At 44.6% G+C, this 18,024-nt stretch overlaps 1 protein-coding gene across 1 annotated transcript in view; it reads left to right on the plus strand.

Annotated features, from left to right (window-relative positions):
• Positions 1-18,024, plus strand: part of nudcd1 (NudC domain containing 1) — a 125,759-nt gene that overhangs the window by 27,348 nt on the left and 80,387 nt on the right. Inside the window, exons 4-5 of the mRNA XM_063185987.1 lie at positions 6,333-6,534; positions 8,146-8,340. Of these exons, the coding sequence (XP_063042057.1) occupies positions 6,333-6,534; positions 8,146-8,340 (397 nt within the window). The remainder of the gene's footprint in view (positions 1-6,332; positions 6,535-8,145; positions 8,341-18,024) is intronic.

Below are 18,024 nucleotides of genomic sequence, written 5' to 3' on the forward strand. Positions count from 1 at the left end.
ACACATACATGTACACACACACACACACACACGTACACACACACTCTCTCTCTCACACACACACGTACACACACACACACTCTCTCTCTCACACACACACACACACATACTCTCTCTCTTACACACACACACACATACTCTCTCTCTCCCGCTCTCGCTCTCTCTCTCTCTCTCTCTCTCTCTCTCTCTCACACACACACACACACACACACACACACACACACACACACACACACACACACACACACACACACACACACACACACACACACACACACACACACACACGCAAGTTGGAAATGCACATATTATATTACTCATTGTAATTGTTGTCAGGCGTCATTGGTGCTGCTAAACAGTTCCGCAGACAGTAGGGGGTCATCTCCTAAACATGCATGTAGTGTCACCAGGGCCGTTGACTGCTTTTTCTGGGCCCAGGACAAAAACATTTGAAAGTGCCCCCCCTCTCAATACATGCAATGGAATAACGACCCAATTCTGGGCCCCCTCTCTCCCTGGGCCCGGGACAACATACCCGTTTGTCGTCCCCCCCCTTTTTGGCAGGCCTGTGTGTCACAATCGGCATGTGGTCTTATTGCTCACGTGGTCAAACAGACTTGTCTCCTACTGTGTGTTGTTTGTTTATTGAATAACAGGCCTAATGACGCTGTGTATTTTTTAATATGGTACAGGGGTAATTACTTGAGAGCTGTCTGTGGTTGTGTGACATGTGTCATTTCATAACAGTTGCACATCAGTTCTGTGTGAGATGTTTGTCTTGCTCGTCATGAAGCCTCGTGCTTGAAAAATTGACTGATTGTGGTACATTAGCTATGGTGTCTCTAAAATGAAATGAATGGAATCACTTCGTTGTCCTTTTTTATTTGTTTTTTATATACAGTATGAATGGAATCACTTCGTTGTCCTTTTTGTTTTGTTTTTTATATACTGTATATATAAAGAAATTTGGTTGTTATACATCATCATATTTATCACATCAGAAATAGTGTTTAGGCAAGACCTTGTTTGAATAGACTAGAACATTTTGTTCCTGTCGTGGAAGAGCAATGAAATACAGTATAAATGTCATCTCACAGCCCTGTATCATTCCTCTTGGCACACAGTGGGAGACATCCTTTATTGAATACGCTACATCTTTGTCTTATGTGTGCGGTATATGAAATTTGATGCGATATAAAAATGTTATTGGAGATCTGTGTGTGGAGGAGTGATCTAATAAAGATCGTTTACAACCTTGTGATATTCCACTCTGAAAGCTGAACTGTCTTGTTATTTTATTCTCTCTCTCTCGCTCCCTACCTCCCTACCTCTCTCCCCCGCTTTTTCTCTTACTCTCTCTCTCTCTCTCTCTCTCTCTCTCTCTCTCTCTCTCTCTCTCTCTCTCTCTCTCTCTCCCTCTCTCTCTCTCTCTCCCTATCTCTCTGTCTCTCTATCTCGCTCTCTATCTCTCTATCTCTCTCTCCCGCTTCTTCTCTTGCTCTATAACTCTCTCTCGCTCCCTCCCTATTTCTCTCTCTCTCGCTCCCTAGCTCTCTCTCGCTCGCTCTCTCTCTCTCTCTCTCTCTCTCTCTCTCCCTATCTCTCTCTCTCTCTCCCTATCTCTCTCTCTCTCTCTCTCTCTCTCTCTCTCTCTCTCTCTCCCTCCCTATCTCTCTCTCTCTCTCTCTCTTGCTCTCTCACACTCTCTTACTCTCTCACTTTCTCTCTTGCTCTCTCACTCTCTCTCTCGCTTTCTCTCTCGCTTTCTCTCTTGCTCTCTCACTCTCTCTCTCTCTCACTGTCTGTCTCTCTCTCTCCTCTCTCTCTCTCTCTCTCTCTCTCTCTCTCTCTCTCTCTCCCTTTCTTGCTCTCGCACTGTCTCTTACTCTCTCACTTTCTCTCTCTCACTTTCTCTCTCTCTCGCTTTCTCTCTTGCTCTCTCACTCTCTCTCTCTCTCACTGTCTGTCTCTCTCTCTCTCCTCTCTGTCAAACACAGGGAGAGGGCCTGAGGAATTTCCTATTCATGAAAACTAGAGTAGTCGTAAAGTAGACGTACAGTAGTCGTAGAGTAGAGTAGAGTGGAGATACTTTTCTAATCTTGAAGTAAATGAAGGTGCAATGCCCACCACCTGTACATAATAGGGAGGGAAAGTGGAAAATAGCGATCCTAGCTTTTGCGCTCCAAACACCAGGGCAATCCTATTGACAAGTTTTTATAAGGTATGACGCTGAAGCAGCACTCCAGACACATGTTTCAGCTTACACAAGAACTACTACCTGTCGAAATCGTGAGTCATTTTTTGCCCTTTTAAGAAATCTGGTCAGAAACGGACTACAGCTCCCAGCTTGCTGTGCTTCACGCCTCTTTGACAACACAGGGAAACAAACAAACGTTCTTCGTGTTCTTCACATTCTTGTAATCCTGTGAGTTCCATATTGGCGTCTTATTAGATATATACACTCGCCTCCAAAAGAGTTGTCGCCTACCAATCTGTTTGGAATAACAGCTAATAAACTGACTTTCAATTAATCACTTGGCTTCAGAAGTCACTCATATGAAAGCTACAACCCTCTCGAATGAAAATGTATGTGCAAAAATAAATTTCATGCACCAACAATTTTTTCCAAATTCTTCACCTTTAACACCAAATAAGTCTCTCCCACTGTCCTGTCTCAAAAAAGCCAACCAAGAGTATGTCAGGCCTAATTCTGACAAAAATGAAGGCTAATGGGACTCGTACTCTGAAGTTAAGATCCCAAGATCAACCATTGTAGAACTGATGGCATCAAAACGATATGGTGTTGGAGATGAAGAATATGAAAAAAGAGAAATGGTGCATAAAGTGAAACATGGTACAGATACAGCTCTTATGAGGAGCTGCATGCATGCTGCAGGTGTTTGAGGGCTTTTATCATTGATTAAATCATGAAGTTAAACATGTTTTGCTCTACGAATAGCGAATATGTCACCATCTCTCATTGAACTCCATTGATTTTCATTGTGTTGCTTTCCATGATTACAATGACCCTAAACATACACCTAAGGCTAAAGTTGATTTTCTGGAGCGGTGAGAGTGATTCAGTGATTAAGTATGACACCCTATCTGCGTATTTGAAGTGTTTTGAAGTAGAGGTGCTCCGATTGCTCGGCTGCCGATCATGACCGGCCGATAATGGCCAAAAATAGCCTGATCGGTGATCGGAAAAACATGCCGATCAAAAAACCGATCGAGAGATATTAAATTCCTCACGCAACCATTTGCCTTTACACCTGGCGCTGCATGTAGGCGCTGGCTCTGCACAGCTGCAACTGCACCAAAAGAAGGCATCTTTGCTTGTCTATAACTTTTCGCCACTCCCCCCCCTTCATTTCCACCATTCATAACCATATCTGCATCAACAATGATCTGATTTTCCGATCCATGCGCCGTTTACCTGACAATGTAATTTGCGATTGAGTACTCGCCAGTGAGCCATGTTACGTTATAACCTGTGTAGTTGCCTTGGTCAGCACGCGACAACTTCACGTTGTCAGCACAAACATGTCAATTATTGTTTTCAAAGTTGTAATTGGCAGTCAGTCGATTAGTTTGATAGTCGCTGAAACACCAAACGGCGACAGATGTGGTTAAAACTTGAGAGAGAGATTCAGAACGGTAGTGGAGCACTGCAACTGTGGACGGTGACAGAGAGGGGAGGGGCTCTCCTCACGAGGCTGCTCATTTAAAGCGACAGGTTGTTTTTTTCTCGTATGTGGAAGACAATGTTTCAGTTTCAGTTCAATCTTAAATAGTTTAGTTATTCTATGCAGTAACTTATACATTGATTAATACTGTAGACTGTATTACCAACACTAGTCTGAAAGATAATAATAATAATAATAATAAAAAAAAAAAATAATAATAACAATAGCCTAATACTGTAATAGACATGTGCAAATTAAGATTGATTGGTTTATGGGCAGAAATGGTATTCAATAAGGATAATTAATAGGCTATTAAAAAAATAGGAAATCATTTTTGTGATCGGCAATGATCGGTAATCGGCAGATAAAGATTTTTGGTGATCGGTATCGGTGATCGGACCCAAAAAATGGTGATCGGAGCACCTCTATTTTGAAGTGACTTATCTGCTCATTTTCACATTATGTTCGATAGGCGACAAAACTTTTGTCTTGTGAAAATCTGCCTGTCTGTGTTCAATAAAGGGTCAATCTTTTGTTGGTGCATGAAATTTATTTTTGTACATACATTTTCATTTTGAAGGGTTGTAACTTTCATATGAGTGACTTTTTCAGCCAATTAATTAATTGAAAGTCAGGTTATTAGCTGTTATTCCAAACAGATGGATAGGCGACAACTCTTTTGGAGGCGTGTGTATACACTCGATTAATTTCGTATGGTTTTAGCTTCTCTAGTAGATATGATGGCTTCTGTAATGACTAGTAACCACCTCTCTGGCTAATGTTTGGCTATGCTAATTTGGCTATGCTAATTACATGAAGTAGCCTAAACACGTCACACATGTGAGTCAGTGTAGTTCTGTATTAGCTTTTTTTAAGAATATTAAAATCAGTTCAGATCAGTTAAAAAACGAACATTTTACCACCTGAATCGATCAAACGGGCCAACATGCATATTATATGACAGCCACTGCTCCTACTTCGTCGTCAGGACCGACATGTAATTTTTTAAAGAAAACAACCATTCATTTGATGCAGAGGCTTGGAACGTTGCCAGCAGGGGGCGATGAGATTACTTTCCCTCCCAATACACCTCACAGATTGCACAAGTCCATCATATTGTTTTTGTCTTCACTATTCCAATGATAAGGCTTGCTATTATATCAGGCATATTATCATTTTGTGATATAGCCCTGCAGTGCAGTGTCATGTGTAGTACACATTTCACTGATTGATGGACGCTTCATTACACACACCACCACCACCACCACCTTCTCAACACCCTCCACCCTTCCCTTCCTGGGTCTAATTTAATTAGGCAAAAAGTAATTATGCGTCCAAGAATCTTCGAGAGTTCGATGCGTTTCGGGCCACAGTTCATTTCTCTTTAGGCTCGTAGGCCCGGATTGATTTAAACGGGTCATTTTCAAGGTTTTCCTTAATTGGCAGTTTGTTTTGTTGCGCGTGTGTGTGTGTGTTTGTGTTTGTGTTTGTGTTTGTGTTTGGGGGTGGGGGTATTGGACTGTGTGTGTGCGTGCGTGTACTGCTTGCTCATACTCTGTTCTTTGTGGCTGGTGTGTGTGTGTGTGTGTGTGTGTGTGTGTGTGTGTGTGTGTGTGTGTGTGTGTGTGTGTGCGTGCGTGTGTGTGTGTGTGTGGTGTGTGTGTGTGTGTGTGTGTGTGTGTGTGTGTGTGTGTGTGCGTGCGTGCGTGCGTGCGTGTACTGCTTGCTCATACTCTGTTCTTTGTGACTGGCGTGTGCGTTTCGCGCGTGCCTGTGTGCCCTAATGTGTTGTGTGTTCACAATATGGAGTAGTATGGTACATGTATGTGTGTGTGTTTTTTCCCCTCTGTTCGTCCTACGTGCCCATGTGTCTGTGTGTCCTTGGTGTGTGTCCTTATATTGTTGTTTGTCCTCATGTGTTTGTACTGTATGTGTGCTTCACTTATGTGCATCGATGTGCCCTTGAGTGTTTGTTGTGTGTTTCTTTGCGTCTCGTGTACGTATGTGTATGTGTGCGGGTGTGTTCTTTTCTTGAACTACTCACTTTGGTCATCCTCACTCTCTCTCTCTCTCTCTCTCTCTCTCTCTCTCTCTCTCTCTCTCTCTCTCTCTCTCTCTCTCTCTCCCTCTCGCTCTCTCTCCTCCTCCCCCCCTCCCTCCTCCTCTCCTCTCCTCTACTCCTCCAGCTCTTCTTCAGCGTGTCCCATGTGCAGGGGGGCTACTTGTATTTAACTCTCCATCTCTCTCTCTCTCTCTCTCTCTCTCTCTCTCTCTCTCTCTCTCTCTCTCTCTCTCTCTCTCTCTCTTCCAGCTCTTCTTCAGTGAGAGTCTAGGGTCTCCCTTCACGATGCCTCACAGTGTGTCCCATGTGCAGGGGAGGTGCAGGTCCTACTTGTGGTTAACTCTCCATCCCCCCCCTCTCTCTCCCCCTCTCCTCCTCCTCTTGCAGCTCTTCTTCAGTGAGAGTCTTGGGTCTCCCTTCGTGGTGCTCCACAGCGTATCTCATGTGTTTAACTCTTCATCTCTCTCTCTCTCTCTCTCTCTCTCTCTCTCTCTCTCTCTCTCTCTCTCTCTCTCTCTCTCTCTCTCTCTCTCTCTCTCTCTCTCTCTCTCCTCTCTTCTCCTCCTCTCCTCCTCCTCCTCCAGCTCTTCTTCAGTGAGAGTCTCGGGTCTCCCTTCACGGTGCTCCACAGTGTGTCCCATGTGCAGGACGGCCTCCACACCCTGGAGCTGCTGCTGCTGAGGGTGCTCCAGGACTCCCCACCTCCAGGGGGCGATAGCAATTCCAAGGGTAGGGGACAGAACGCCTGCTTGGAGTGGATCACCGTAGCCAGCCACACTGCACAGGGTGAGTGGACTGGAGTGGAGTGGAGCGGAGTAGAGGGAAAGTGTGTTGTGTGTGGGTGTGCGTGTGTGTGCGTGCGTGTGCGTGCGAGTGGTGTTTGTGTGTGTGTGTGTGTGAGAGAGAGTGTGCGTGTGTGCGTGTGCGTGTGCGTGTGCGTGCGTGTGCGTGTGCGTGCGTGCGTGCGTGTGTGTGTGTGTTAGGAATTGTTTGTGGGGGTGCTCACACCACGATATGAGTGGGGGGTTCTGAGGGTGTGTGTGTGTTTGTGAGTATATTTGTGTATTTGTTTAGGTGTTTATGTGTATGAGACAGAGAGAGAGCGAGAGAGAGAGCGATATGGAGTGTTGAAGTGTTTGTGTGCTAAGGATGCTTCAGGTTGCTGGGGGGGCAACAAGGCCTCTTGCCTTGGGGGTGGGGTGGGGTGTCCAGGGGTGTACAGTGTGAGGGTACTTTTCATAGCCAGCAAACACATCCTGCCTGGAGTGGCTGACCCCATTGCTGTGCGTGCGTGCGTGCTGAGGGTGTCTGGAGACATTGGGTCTTTCTCAAATGCAAGGCCAGTGTCCTTCCAAGTGTATCAGCCTAATTAGTCACGCCCAGTGATTGGATACTTTTTGGTGAACTCTACAGAATATCCAATCACTGGGTATGACTAATAAAGGGTATCCAATCACTGGGCGTGACTAATTAGGCTGATACACTTGGAAGGACACTGGCCTTGCATTTGAGAAAGACCCAATGTCATTGATGGCTACAGTACACTACTTTAGTGGAGTGGTGGGTCACCGTAGCAAGGAAATCAGGTGTGTGTCGGCATGTCGGCCTACCACTACACATATTTTTCTGAATGAGAAAATATTTCCACAGCACACACTTACCCAAAACCCAAATCAAGAGTTCTGAAATGGCAGGTTTTCTCTCCTCTCCTCTCCTCTCTTCTCCTCACTTCTCCTCTCTTCTCCTCTCTTCTCCTCTCTTCTCCTCTCCTCTCCTCTCCTCTCCTCTCCTCTCTTTCTTTCTTTCTTTCTTTCTTTCTTTCTTTCTTTCTGTCTTTCTTTCTGTCTTTCTTTCTTTCTTTCTTTCTTTCTTTCTTTCTTTCTTTCTTTCTTTCTTTCTTTCTTTCTTTCTTTCTTTCTGTCTCCACGCTCCTCTGCCTCACTAGTTGGGGGTCTCCATGCAGTGTCTTGTGCTGTGTGCACCCCGGCCCCCCAGGCTGTAATCTGGCTAATTGTCTCTGGTGAGCGGAAATTAGCGTTCTCTAATTGGAAAGCAAACAGCCGCCAGCCAGCGCTCCCCCGCGCAGTAGCACACACCGCTGCTACACACACACACACACACACACACACACACACACACACACACACACACACACACACACACACACACACACACAGCCCTCACTGCTCATCCTCAGCTCCCTGCCTGTACTACAAACACAGCCCGCTAAAAAGAAGTATTGTTTTTTTATTCAACACACACACACACACACACACAGACAGACGGACACATACAAGGTTTTTATTCAACACGTGAAGACGTGCGCGCAGAAACATGCGCAGACACACACACACACAGTCATTTCACCTTTTCACCTTTACCCTTTGACCCCTACAGCGGAGGAGAGGAAGTACGAGGTGAAGCGTCGTCGTGTGATGAGGGGCGGGGCGGTTCCCCACTACGCGGCTCTGGAGCCCAAGGGCAGAGGCCTGATGCTGGCGGCAGAGAAGCCCTTCAGGTTCACAGAGGTGGACTCTGTACCCATAGAGGAGGAACCTCAAGCAGAAGCCATGGACACCACAGATAACACAGGTAACACACACACACACACACACACGCGCGCGCGGTCTCAGCCCCAGGGCAGACCCTTGGTTTACAGAGGATGAATTAGTGTCCACATAGGTAGGACCCATCAGCCATGGAGACACTCATAACCAAAAGTCAGTCAGGCATATAGTACCGGTAGTATACGGTACAGCAAAGGTATATTGCACACACGCACACACGCACACACGCACACATGCACACACACACACACACACACACACACACACCCTGGTTCAGTCAGTCAGGTATATAGTATACTGCAGCAGTATATTGTTTGCTCTATTGGCTCAATCCTGGCATAGACACACACACACACACACACACACACACACACACACACACACACACACACACACACACACACACACACACACACACACACACACACACACACACACACACACACACACACAAGCAGACAAAGCCATCGAGAACAGAGACCCTGGCCTGGTGCGCCACTTAATCTAACTGTTGTTTGTTGTTCCTGTTTGCTGTTTTGATCTTGTGCTCCTGTGTTATTACCATAATTTGTTTAATTACAGTTTATTTCAGTTTCAGGTGTTCATTTGTCGCTTGTTTGTTAACTGGATGGCAGGATTATTTGGTTCTTTGCTTTTAATTGTTTTTTTTTTATGTTTAATTTTGATTCACTTTGATTGTTTTTGTTTGTTGTACTAATCGCAAAGGCCTCTGCAACCTCATTTGAAAAAAGGAATCCGCAAAGTGCAGTAGATAGTAAAAAAAAACAAATAACACCAAAGAGAAAGACTGTTGATTTTTTAGCAGCTCTGGAAAATGCACAATAAATAAACAACAAATGGAAGGGGGTTGAAATAAAAGACAAACAAGGCAAATTAGAAGTCAGAAGATGCTGAAGATGGCGATGCTTTGAAGATGTTCAAAGAAGAAGAAAGGGAGTATTACTGATAATAACACTTCATGGTACTCTGTCTTTCTTTCGAGTAGAGTAAAGAAGAGTGGTGTAGACTTGATTTATTGATCCCTCAGAGGGAAAAGTTGCTTACCCGTAATGAACAGAGTTGCATTGTCTGTTCGGTTCGGTCTGATTGCAATACTTTACATTATACTGCTACAGGCCTAGTAGAATAGAATAGAATAGAATAGAAAGCCTTTATTGTCATTATACAAAGTATACTGAGATTTTAGCTTCCCTACGAAGTGCACAGTCCTTTATAGATGAACATTGTCCAGTAAGTGTGAGTTCATTGTTTTAACAGCTTTGGGGAAGAAGCTGTTCTTCATCCTATTGGTTCTGGCTGGTAATGCCTTGTAGCGCCTGCCAGAGGGCAACAGTGTGAAGAGATATTAGTGTATGTACGCACAGTATATTTATATATTTTAATGCAGACTTGACAGACTGCAAGTCTCTTTTTTATAAACATATGCTGAGGTTTTCCAATGATTGTAACCTTGTTATCTCAAGTAAAGCCCTTTTGCCCAGCAATAGTTATACTTATGTTAGTGAAGCGTGGAATACCACCTCATGGCTTGACCATATTCTATCTACTGCTGATGCCCACGCCTCCTTACAAAGCATTGAGATCTGCTATGGGCTGGCTACTTCTGACCACATTCCTATTGCTATGGTGCTAGATGTGGAGAATGTCCCCAAGATAGTTAAACATGAAGAGATCACTGAGCCCAAAATAAATTGGGGGAAGCTATCTGAGGGTGATGTCATGAAATATTGTTGTACATCTGATACTCTAATGAGCAAAGTAGAGCTCCCTATGAATGCCATTTGGTGCACCAATGTTAATTGTGTGGACACTTCTCATAGGAATAGTTTATGTGATTTGTATAATAATATAGTAAAAGCACTAATTGAGGCTAGTGGGTCCTTATTCAAGAAAACCAGGAAGACCAGGAATATAAAGCCTGGGTGGAATAATTATGTTGCTGGCCATCATACTGATGCCAATATGGCTCATAAAGCCTGGGTGTTAGCTGGGAGGCCCAGACAAGGTCCTGTGCTTGATCATAAAAAGAAAATGAATGCCAAATATAAATATGCATTACGGTATATAACTAAGCAAGAGCAGACTATCAGTGCTTCATGCTTGGCTGACTATCTGCTTACAAATAATGTCACCAACTTTTGGAATGAGGTCAAAACTCTCAATAGAGCCAAAACTTCTCTTCCATGCAACGTGGAGGGGTTAACTGCACCCGAGGACATTGCTGGCCTCTGGAGGCAGCATTATGCATCTCTTTTCAACTGCATTAAGAGTGAGCCTTATGATGTTGGTGTGATAGAGGATAAAATATATATATGTTCACACACATGAAGTTGTTAAGGCCATAGGGCAACTTTCAGATAGAAAAGCCTGTGGCATTGATAATATTACAGCTGAACACTTAAAACTAGCTGGCCCTAGGTTGGCAGTGCTGCTGTCTATTTGTTTTTCTGGTTTGGTGTCTCATGGCATACTGCCTGATTCCATGATGTCAGTTATTCTTGTTCCGGTTATCAAAGATAAGGCTGGGAAGGTGGGTAGTATTGATAATTATAGACCCATAGCCCTTGCCAGTATCATCTCAAAAGTCCTGGAAAGTTTAATACTTGACCGTATAAGTGATTGCATACATTCCACTGAAAATCAGTTTGGTTTTAAAACGAAACATAGCACTGACCAATGTATTTATGCACTGAAAGAGATTGTAGAGTCATATAGGAGTCAGGGCTCTACAATAATTTTAGGATTTATTGATGCCTCCCATGCTTTGACCGTGTCAATCATTTTTAACTGTTCAATAAACTCAAGAAAAGGGGAGTTCCCAGTAGTCTGGTACGAATCCTAGCCTATTGGTACTCCAACCAAAGTGTACGGGTGAAATGGGGTAACATCCTGTCTACACCTTTTAATGTCAGCAACGGGGTAAGGCAGGGGGGGATTTTATCTCCAGCCTTATTTAATGCCTATATGGACGACCTGTCAAGACAGCTGGGGGCATGCCAAACAGGTTGTATGGTTGGTGATATGATGATTAATCACTTCTTATATGCTGATGACCTTACCATTCTATCCCCAAGTAGTAGTGGGTTCCAGGAGCTCCTAAATATCTGTTCAGACTATGGGGTGGCTTTTGATATTAAATACAATGCTAAAAAGAGTGTGATAATGGTCTGTAGAACAAAGGATGACCTGAAAATTAAGTTCCCTCCATTTTATCTATCTGGAGAAGAGCTGGGGGTAGCTAATGCCACAAAATACCTGGGGCACATCCTAACTGATACTCTAGAGGATGATGCTGACATGAGCAGACAGAGGAGAGTGCTATATGTCCAAGCCAATATGCTGGTTAGAAAATTCCATCATTGCACTACTGATGTCAAAGTCAACCTGTTTAGAACTTACTGCTCCCCTCTTTATACAGCTCCTCTCTGGATCAGATACAAGAAGGAGAGTCTACTGAAACTGAAGGTAGCTTACAATGATTGTCTTAGGATCCTCCTAAAGAAACCAAGGAGTACTAGAGCAAGTGGGTTATTCTGCAAATTTGGTCTAACTACTTTTATGGCACTGTTAAGAAATCTTACCTTCAAGTTCATGAGCAGGCTTGATTGTGCAAGAAATTAGCTCATCACTCAATTGGTTGATCCAAGTCGTAGCTCTGTAAGATATATGTCTACCAGTGGCGTCTTTTGGTCATAAAAATTAGGGAGGACCAGGAGGTGGTCAGTCGGATAGATGCGAGTAAATGGGGTTAGTAATGGCAGATGCTTAGTATTAGGTTGTAGGCCTACTAGGTAACTTAACTGATATGGCATTGTGTTGTCTGGAAAGCTGACTTATGACATCTATAAAATAATTGCAACAAACTTTGTATAATATATTATCATACATAACTGCCCAAAGTGTTTGAGGGGAAAGAAAGAGAAGAGTGAAGGAAAATATTATAGAAAGTAGAAAGTTTCATAGGGAGCATATCTAACTTTGACCAAAGGCAGCATGGCATTTCACCCTGTCAGTTGTGTTTTTTTGGTTTTTTTAACCATAGGCAAAAATGGTCAATTCTGAAGACCCTATAGGAATGCCTAGGTCCATTGAGTGACTTGTATAGCCTAGGCCTAAGGGTTTTAAACTCAACTCCTTCCAACAACTTCTTACAGATTTTTAAACATTGTAAACCCCCTCCATTATCTTACTTTTAACATCTTATTTATATCCGTAACGTGGTACGTGGCCTATGGTTGTGGTCGCCTATCCGTTTTGCTTTTGACGGTAGGCTGCCTACCTGCGAGAGCAACAGCTGTGGAAGGAGGAGCAGGCAAGCGTATGGAACAGGGTGCGTCTGGCTATTTCACACAAAAAACGTCGTACAGATTACTTTGTAAATCCATGCCTAGTGTTCCTAATTCCACCCAAATGAAACTACATAACATGATGTAGGCTACATGTTAGAAGTTTAGCCAGAGACTTTTTATGAAGAGCTTCGTGCTGTCATGTTTCTCGTCTTGAGGAGGGAGAAAAGAACGCCAGTCTAGGGTCAGTGCATTCATGTGCAGCCAAAAGCATTCTTATTCCCATTAGTATATAAATAACCCTCTTTTGGGGGAAAAGCACGAATGAGAAACGCAAAGACAAGCATTGAGACTATTATTTGTGCACGTAGGACATGCTGAAACAAGACTACCTTTTAAAAACGGTGGTGATGGTCCGACCATTTGAATCATGAATGTGTTTGCATCCGCGCGTCGCTTGCATTGTGTAGTGATCGAGTGGCGTGAGTGACTGATATAAACACACTGACCTTTCCATTCGGTTTTCAATCTAAATCCAGGGAGTGATATTGCGCGATTCACAACATGAAAACAGTCGATCTTTCCTTTGTATTTATTAAGGGTTCATAAAACATTCGCCAATTACTCCAAACTTCCCACTCTCTGGCTGCTGCCGCATTCTTCTCACATTTGTATATCGTTGTCATGACGACCGAGTCCATGCTTGTCGTCTGTCAACCCAACTCGTCATATTCTGATTGGCTTTTGATAAATTCAGCTTCGCTGATAGGCAGATTACTTCCATGGCTCTAGACCCGCCTTTAGGGAGGAAAGTCCTCCCTAAGCTCCATTCACTTCAATGTTAAAAAGTAAAGCCCGCGCTACGGCCGAAATTTCACCATTTATAATGGAAGTCAATGAGGATGGAAGGGAGGACGGTCCTCCAAGGTCTATTATGTGAATTAGAAGCGCTAAAGTATATGTTTTTATCGCTAAATAGCTATAAAATACTAACAATTATATAACAAAGATATAATAAATATGTTTTGTTTTCTGTAATTTATACTGGAAGATATGCCTTTATTATTTTGAGGGAGGATCGTCCTCCCTTTCCTCAATGGCAAATACGCCATTGATGTCTACTATCTGGGAACACTGGCATGAATGCCTTCACTAGCTTCCTTTTATTGTATGTGTATTTTTTTTAAAAAAATTTATTATTGTATTGTTGATGAGTGTATTGTAATGTGTCCAATGTGGGCCCTGAGCCTGTAATAAAGTTTATATATTAGGGACGCCTGTTACAACTGTTCATTGAGGCAAATTTCTGATCAGCCAATCACATGGTGGCAACTCCATGCATTTGTGCATGTAGACATGGCAGAGATGACCTAACGGAGTTCTATCCGAGCAACATAATGGGGAAGAAGGTTATTTAAATTACATGAACATGGCATGGCTGTGGGTGCCGAAGTGCCTGATTTGAAAATGTCAGAAATGGCTGATCTAGTGAGATATTCACGCACAACCATCTCTAGGGTTTACAAAGAATGGTACAAAAAAGAAAACATGCAGTGAGCAGCGATTCTGTGGGCAAAAATGGCTTGTTGATGGCAGAGGTCAGAGGAGAATAGCCATACTGGTTTGAGTTGATACAAAGGCAACATTATGTAAAAAAAAAACACTCATTACAACCGAGGTATGCATAAGAGAATCCCTGATTACACAGCACATCAAATCTTTAGGCAAATGGGCTATAGCTGCAGAAAACCACATTTGGTGCCACTCCTGTCAGCTAAGAACATGAAAATGAGGCAACAATTTACACAGGCTCACCATAAACGGCACTAGAGGATCGGAAAAAATGTTCCCTGGTCTGATGAGTCTTGATATAATTCATTACTTTTGTAATGCTTTTCTGCCCAACACTGTTCATGAGTCATGATGGTGAATCCTGCAGTAGCTGACGCTCGCAGCGGAGTGATGCTCTGGGCCTGAAGTGTGTGTGTGTGTGTGTGTGTGTGTGTGCGTGTGCGTGTGCGTGTGCGTGTGCGTGTGCGTGTGCGTGTGTGTGTGTGTGTGTGTGAGTGAGAGTGTGTGTGTGTGTGAGAGTGGTGTGTGGTGTGCGTGTGTGTGTGTGTGTGTGTGTGCGTGCTTGCGCGTGTGCGCGTGTGTGTGTGTGTGTGGGCCTGAAAGGAGGTGGGGGGGCTGCTGGATAATGAAATGGGGCCATTCTATTCTATGTAGTTGCCACGTAAACAGCATTGTTGACACAGGGCTCATTAGTATTCAAGACTGTAGCTACCCCCCTCATACATGCATACATACGCACAGACTGAAATGTCAATCCCGTTATAGAAATACACAACAAAATGGATGACACGCGCACCCACACACAGACACACACACACACACACACAGACGAAAGCACACGCACACGCACACACACCCACAGACGCACACAGACACTAGCAAACCCAATAAACACACACACCTCATCAAATATGTTCGTCACGTTAGATTATTGATTTATTTGATGGCCCTGCCTTTACTCTTGGCACTCCCCTGGTTCATTTTTCAACAGTAAACCACACACACACACACACACACACACACACACACACACACACACACACACACACACACACACACACACACACACACACACACACACACACACACACACACTGTCACACATATACACACACAAACTTCTCTCTCTCTCTCTCTCTCCCTCCCTCTCTCTCTCTCCCTCTCTACTCTCCCCTTCTCCCTCTCCCTCCCTCTCCCTCTAGGCCTCTCTCCCTCTCTCTATCTCTCACACACACACACACACACACACACACACACACACACACACACACACACACACACACACACACACACACACACACACACACACACACACACATATCACGCTCCTTGTTCACCTGCAACAATAAAGCCCATCACTTGTCAGCACCTGCGTTGAGATAACCCACACACTTACTCTTGCATTACTAAAAGCCATATAGACTCAGGAAAATCAATACTGCACACCGCTTCACAATAGTGGAAGCAAGACACTCAGACCTTCAGAGGTCCGCATGCACGCACGCACGCACGCACACGCACACACACACACACGCACACACACACACACACACACACACACTCACACACACAAACCGGCTGGTCTGGAGAGGCTGGGGGAGCATATACACGCGCACGCGTACACACACACACACACACAGACGCCCTCTACCCTCTTCGACTGGAGGGGTGTGGGCCTTTCCTTTTGATGAAGCCAGGGGGATTATGGTTTTTTTTTTCTCCTTTTCAAATCTATCACAGAGGGCCTTTCAGACGAGGGAGTCTAGATTGGATAGGAGGTTATTGGGAGTGGTCTGGTGCTGGGGCCGGAGCAGCAAGACGCTTTCAGACTTCCAGACAGCAACAATGGTGTTTGTTACGGAATGTTTGTTATTTTTGTTGTTTTGTTGTTTGTTATCGGGCACGAAGGGTGGTGTGTGTGCATGCATGTGTGCATGTGTGCGTGCATGTGTGGGCATGTGTGTGCCTGAGTAGCAAGGCCCTTTCAGACTTCCAGACAGCAAGAGTGGTGTTTGTTACGGAATGTGTGTGTGTGTGTGTGTGTGTGTGTGTGTGTGTGTGTGTGTGTGTGTGTGTGTGTGTGTGTGTGTGTGTGTGTGTGTGTGTGTGTGTGTGTGTGTGTGTGTGTGTGTGTGTGCGTGAAAGGCTCTTTCACACTTTCCATGCGCGTGCATGTGTGTGTGAGCAGCAAGGCTCTTTCACACTTTCCGACAGCGGAAATGGTATTTGTTACAGAATAGCTGTGTGGCGCTGTATCGGGCACGAAGGGTGGCGTGTGCGTGTGCGTGCGCGCAGCAAGGCTCTTTCACACAGAGCACAGAGAGCACTGATGATGGCAGCAACCTGAAACGTCTGCTCTACTCTGCTCTGACAAAAATAATAAAACTCCTTGTGCTTGCCCTTAGTGTCTTATTTAGTGTGCGAACCTCCTCCTACTTTGAACTTTTTTGGGGTCCACGCACCAACTTATTTTTTCTAAGCATCTAGAGTGCAACAATACCCTTGCCTCCCTCTTTCACACTTTCCAACAGCAGGAATGGTGCTACAAATGGAGTAGCTGTATAGTGCTGTATCGGGCACAAAAGGTGATGTGCTGATGTTGTGTGTGTGTGTGTGTGTGTGTGTGTGTGTGAGCGTGTGTGTGTGAACAGCGAGATACTTTCAGACAGCACATACACAAAAGCACACATGAAAACTAGTGTATGGCACTTTTTGGTGATTGTGTGCGTGCGTGCGTGCGTGCGTGCGTGCGTGCGTGCGTGCGTGCGTGCGTGTGTGTGTGCGTGAGTGCGTGCGTGTACGTGTGTGTGTGTCGGGATGGTGATGGACAAAGGGGAGGCTTGTTGTTCTCTTGCTCTAATGGCACGTCTCATCTGGCTAAAGCCTCTATCCACGCTTTTTAGGATTTTCTAGAAATTCATTTGCTTGTCTGAGGCATTTCTTTCTTCTTCTACTCTTTCTTTGAAAGCACATACCAGAGAGAGTAGAGAGAGAGAGGTTCCATTGGCCTATTGTTTCCTGGTTCTATTATGGCCCCCTTTAGGCAGACCTAGGCATACCTAAGGACTGTTCTATTCATTGTGGGAGCATTATGACACGCCCCTTTAGGCAGACCGGAACCTGGTCGCGTTAGGTGCCCATAGAAACCTATTATGTTGGCATATCTCTATAGAATATCTCTGGCACATACGGTCTTCTATTTGTGTGCCGCACTTTCGCTTCAGTCCCAATGTACCCGTCACTGCTCTCTCTTTCTTTCAGGTCCCTCACTCTCTTTTTTCTTCTGCTCTCTACCTGTCTTTCTGTGTCCATCTTGCATAACCTCACTCACTCCAGCCAAACATATATCTCCTTTTCTCTTCAGTTCATGGCTAGAGCTCTTTGCTTTTTTCCCTCAGTTTCTCTCTGTCATTGTATCCGTGTCTTTTATACTTTCGCTCTCTAGTCTACATTGTTCTCTCTCTCTCTCTCTCTCTCTCTCTCTCTCTCTCTCTCTCTCTCTCTCTCTCTCTCTCTCTCTCTCTCTCTCTCTCTCTCTCTCTCTCTCTCTCCTGTCTATTGTGGCCTCTGCTCCCCTTGTAGCCATAGAAACTAGTGGAGCCGAGAGAGAAGCAGATCGCCTCAATTACGGCACTGCCATCTCCACACAACCTCCTCTCCTCTCCTCTCCTCTCCTCTCTTCTCCTCTCCTCTCCTCTCCATTCTTCTCCTCCTCTCCTCTCCTCTCCTTTCCTCTCCTCTCCTCTCCTCTCCATTCTTCTCCTCCTCTCCTCTCCTCTCCTTTCCTCTCCTCTTCTCTTCTCTTCTCCTCTCCTCTCCTCTCCTCTCAC

This window comes from Engraulis encrasicolus, chromosome 20 (genome assembly GCF_034702125.1).
Source record: "Engraulis encrasicolus isolate BLACKSEA-1 chromosome 20, IST_EnEncr_1.0, whole genome shotgun sequence".
In the NCBI taxonomy this organism is placed as follows: domain Eukaryota; kingdom Metazoa; phylum Chordata; class Actinopteri; order Clupeiformes; family Engraulidae; genus Engraulis; species Engraulis encrasicolus.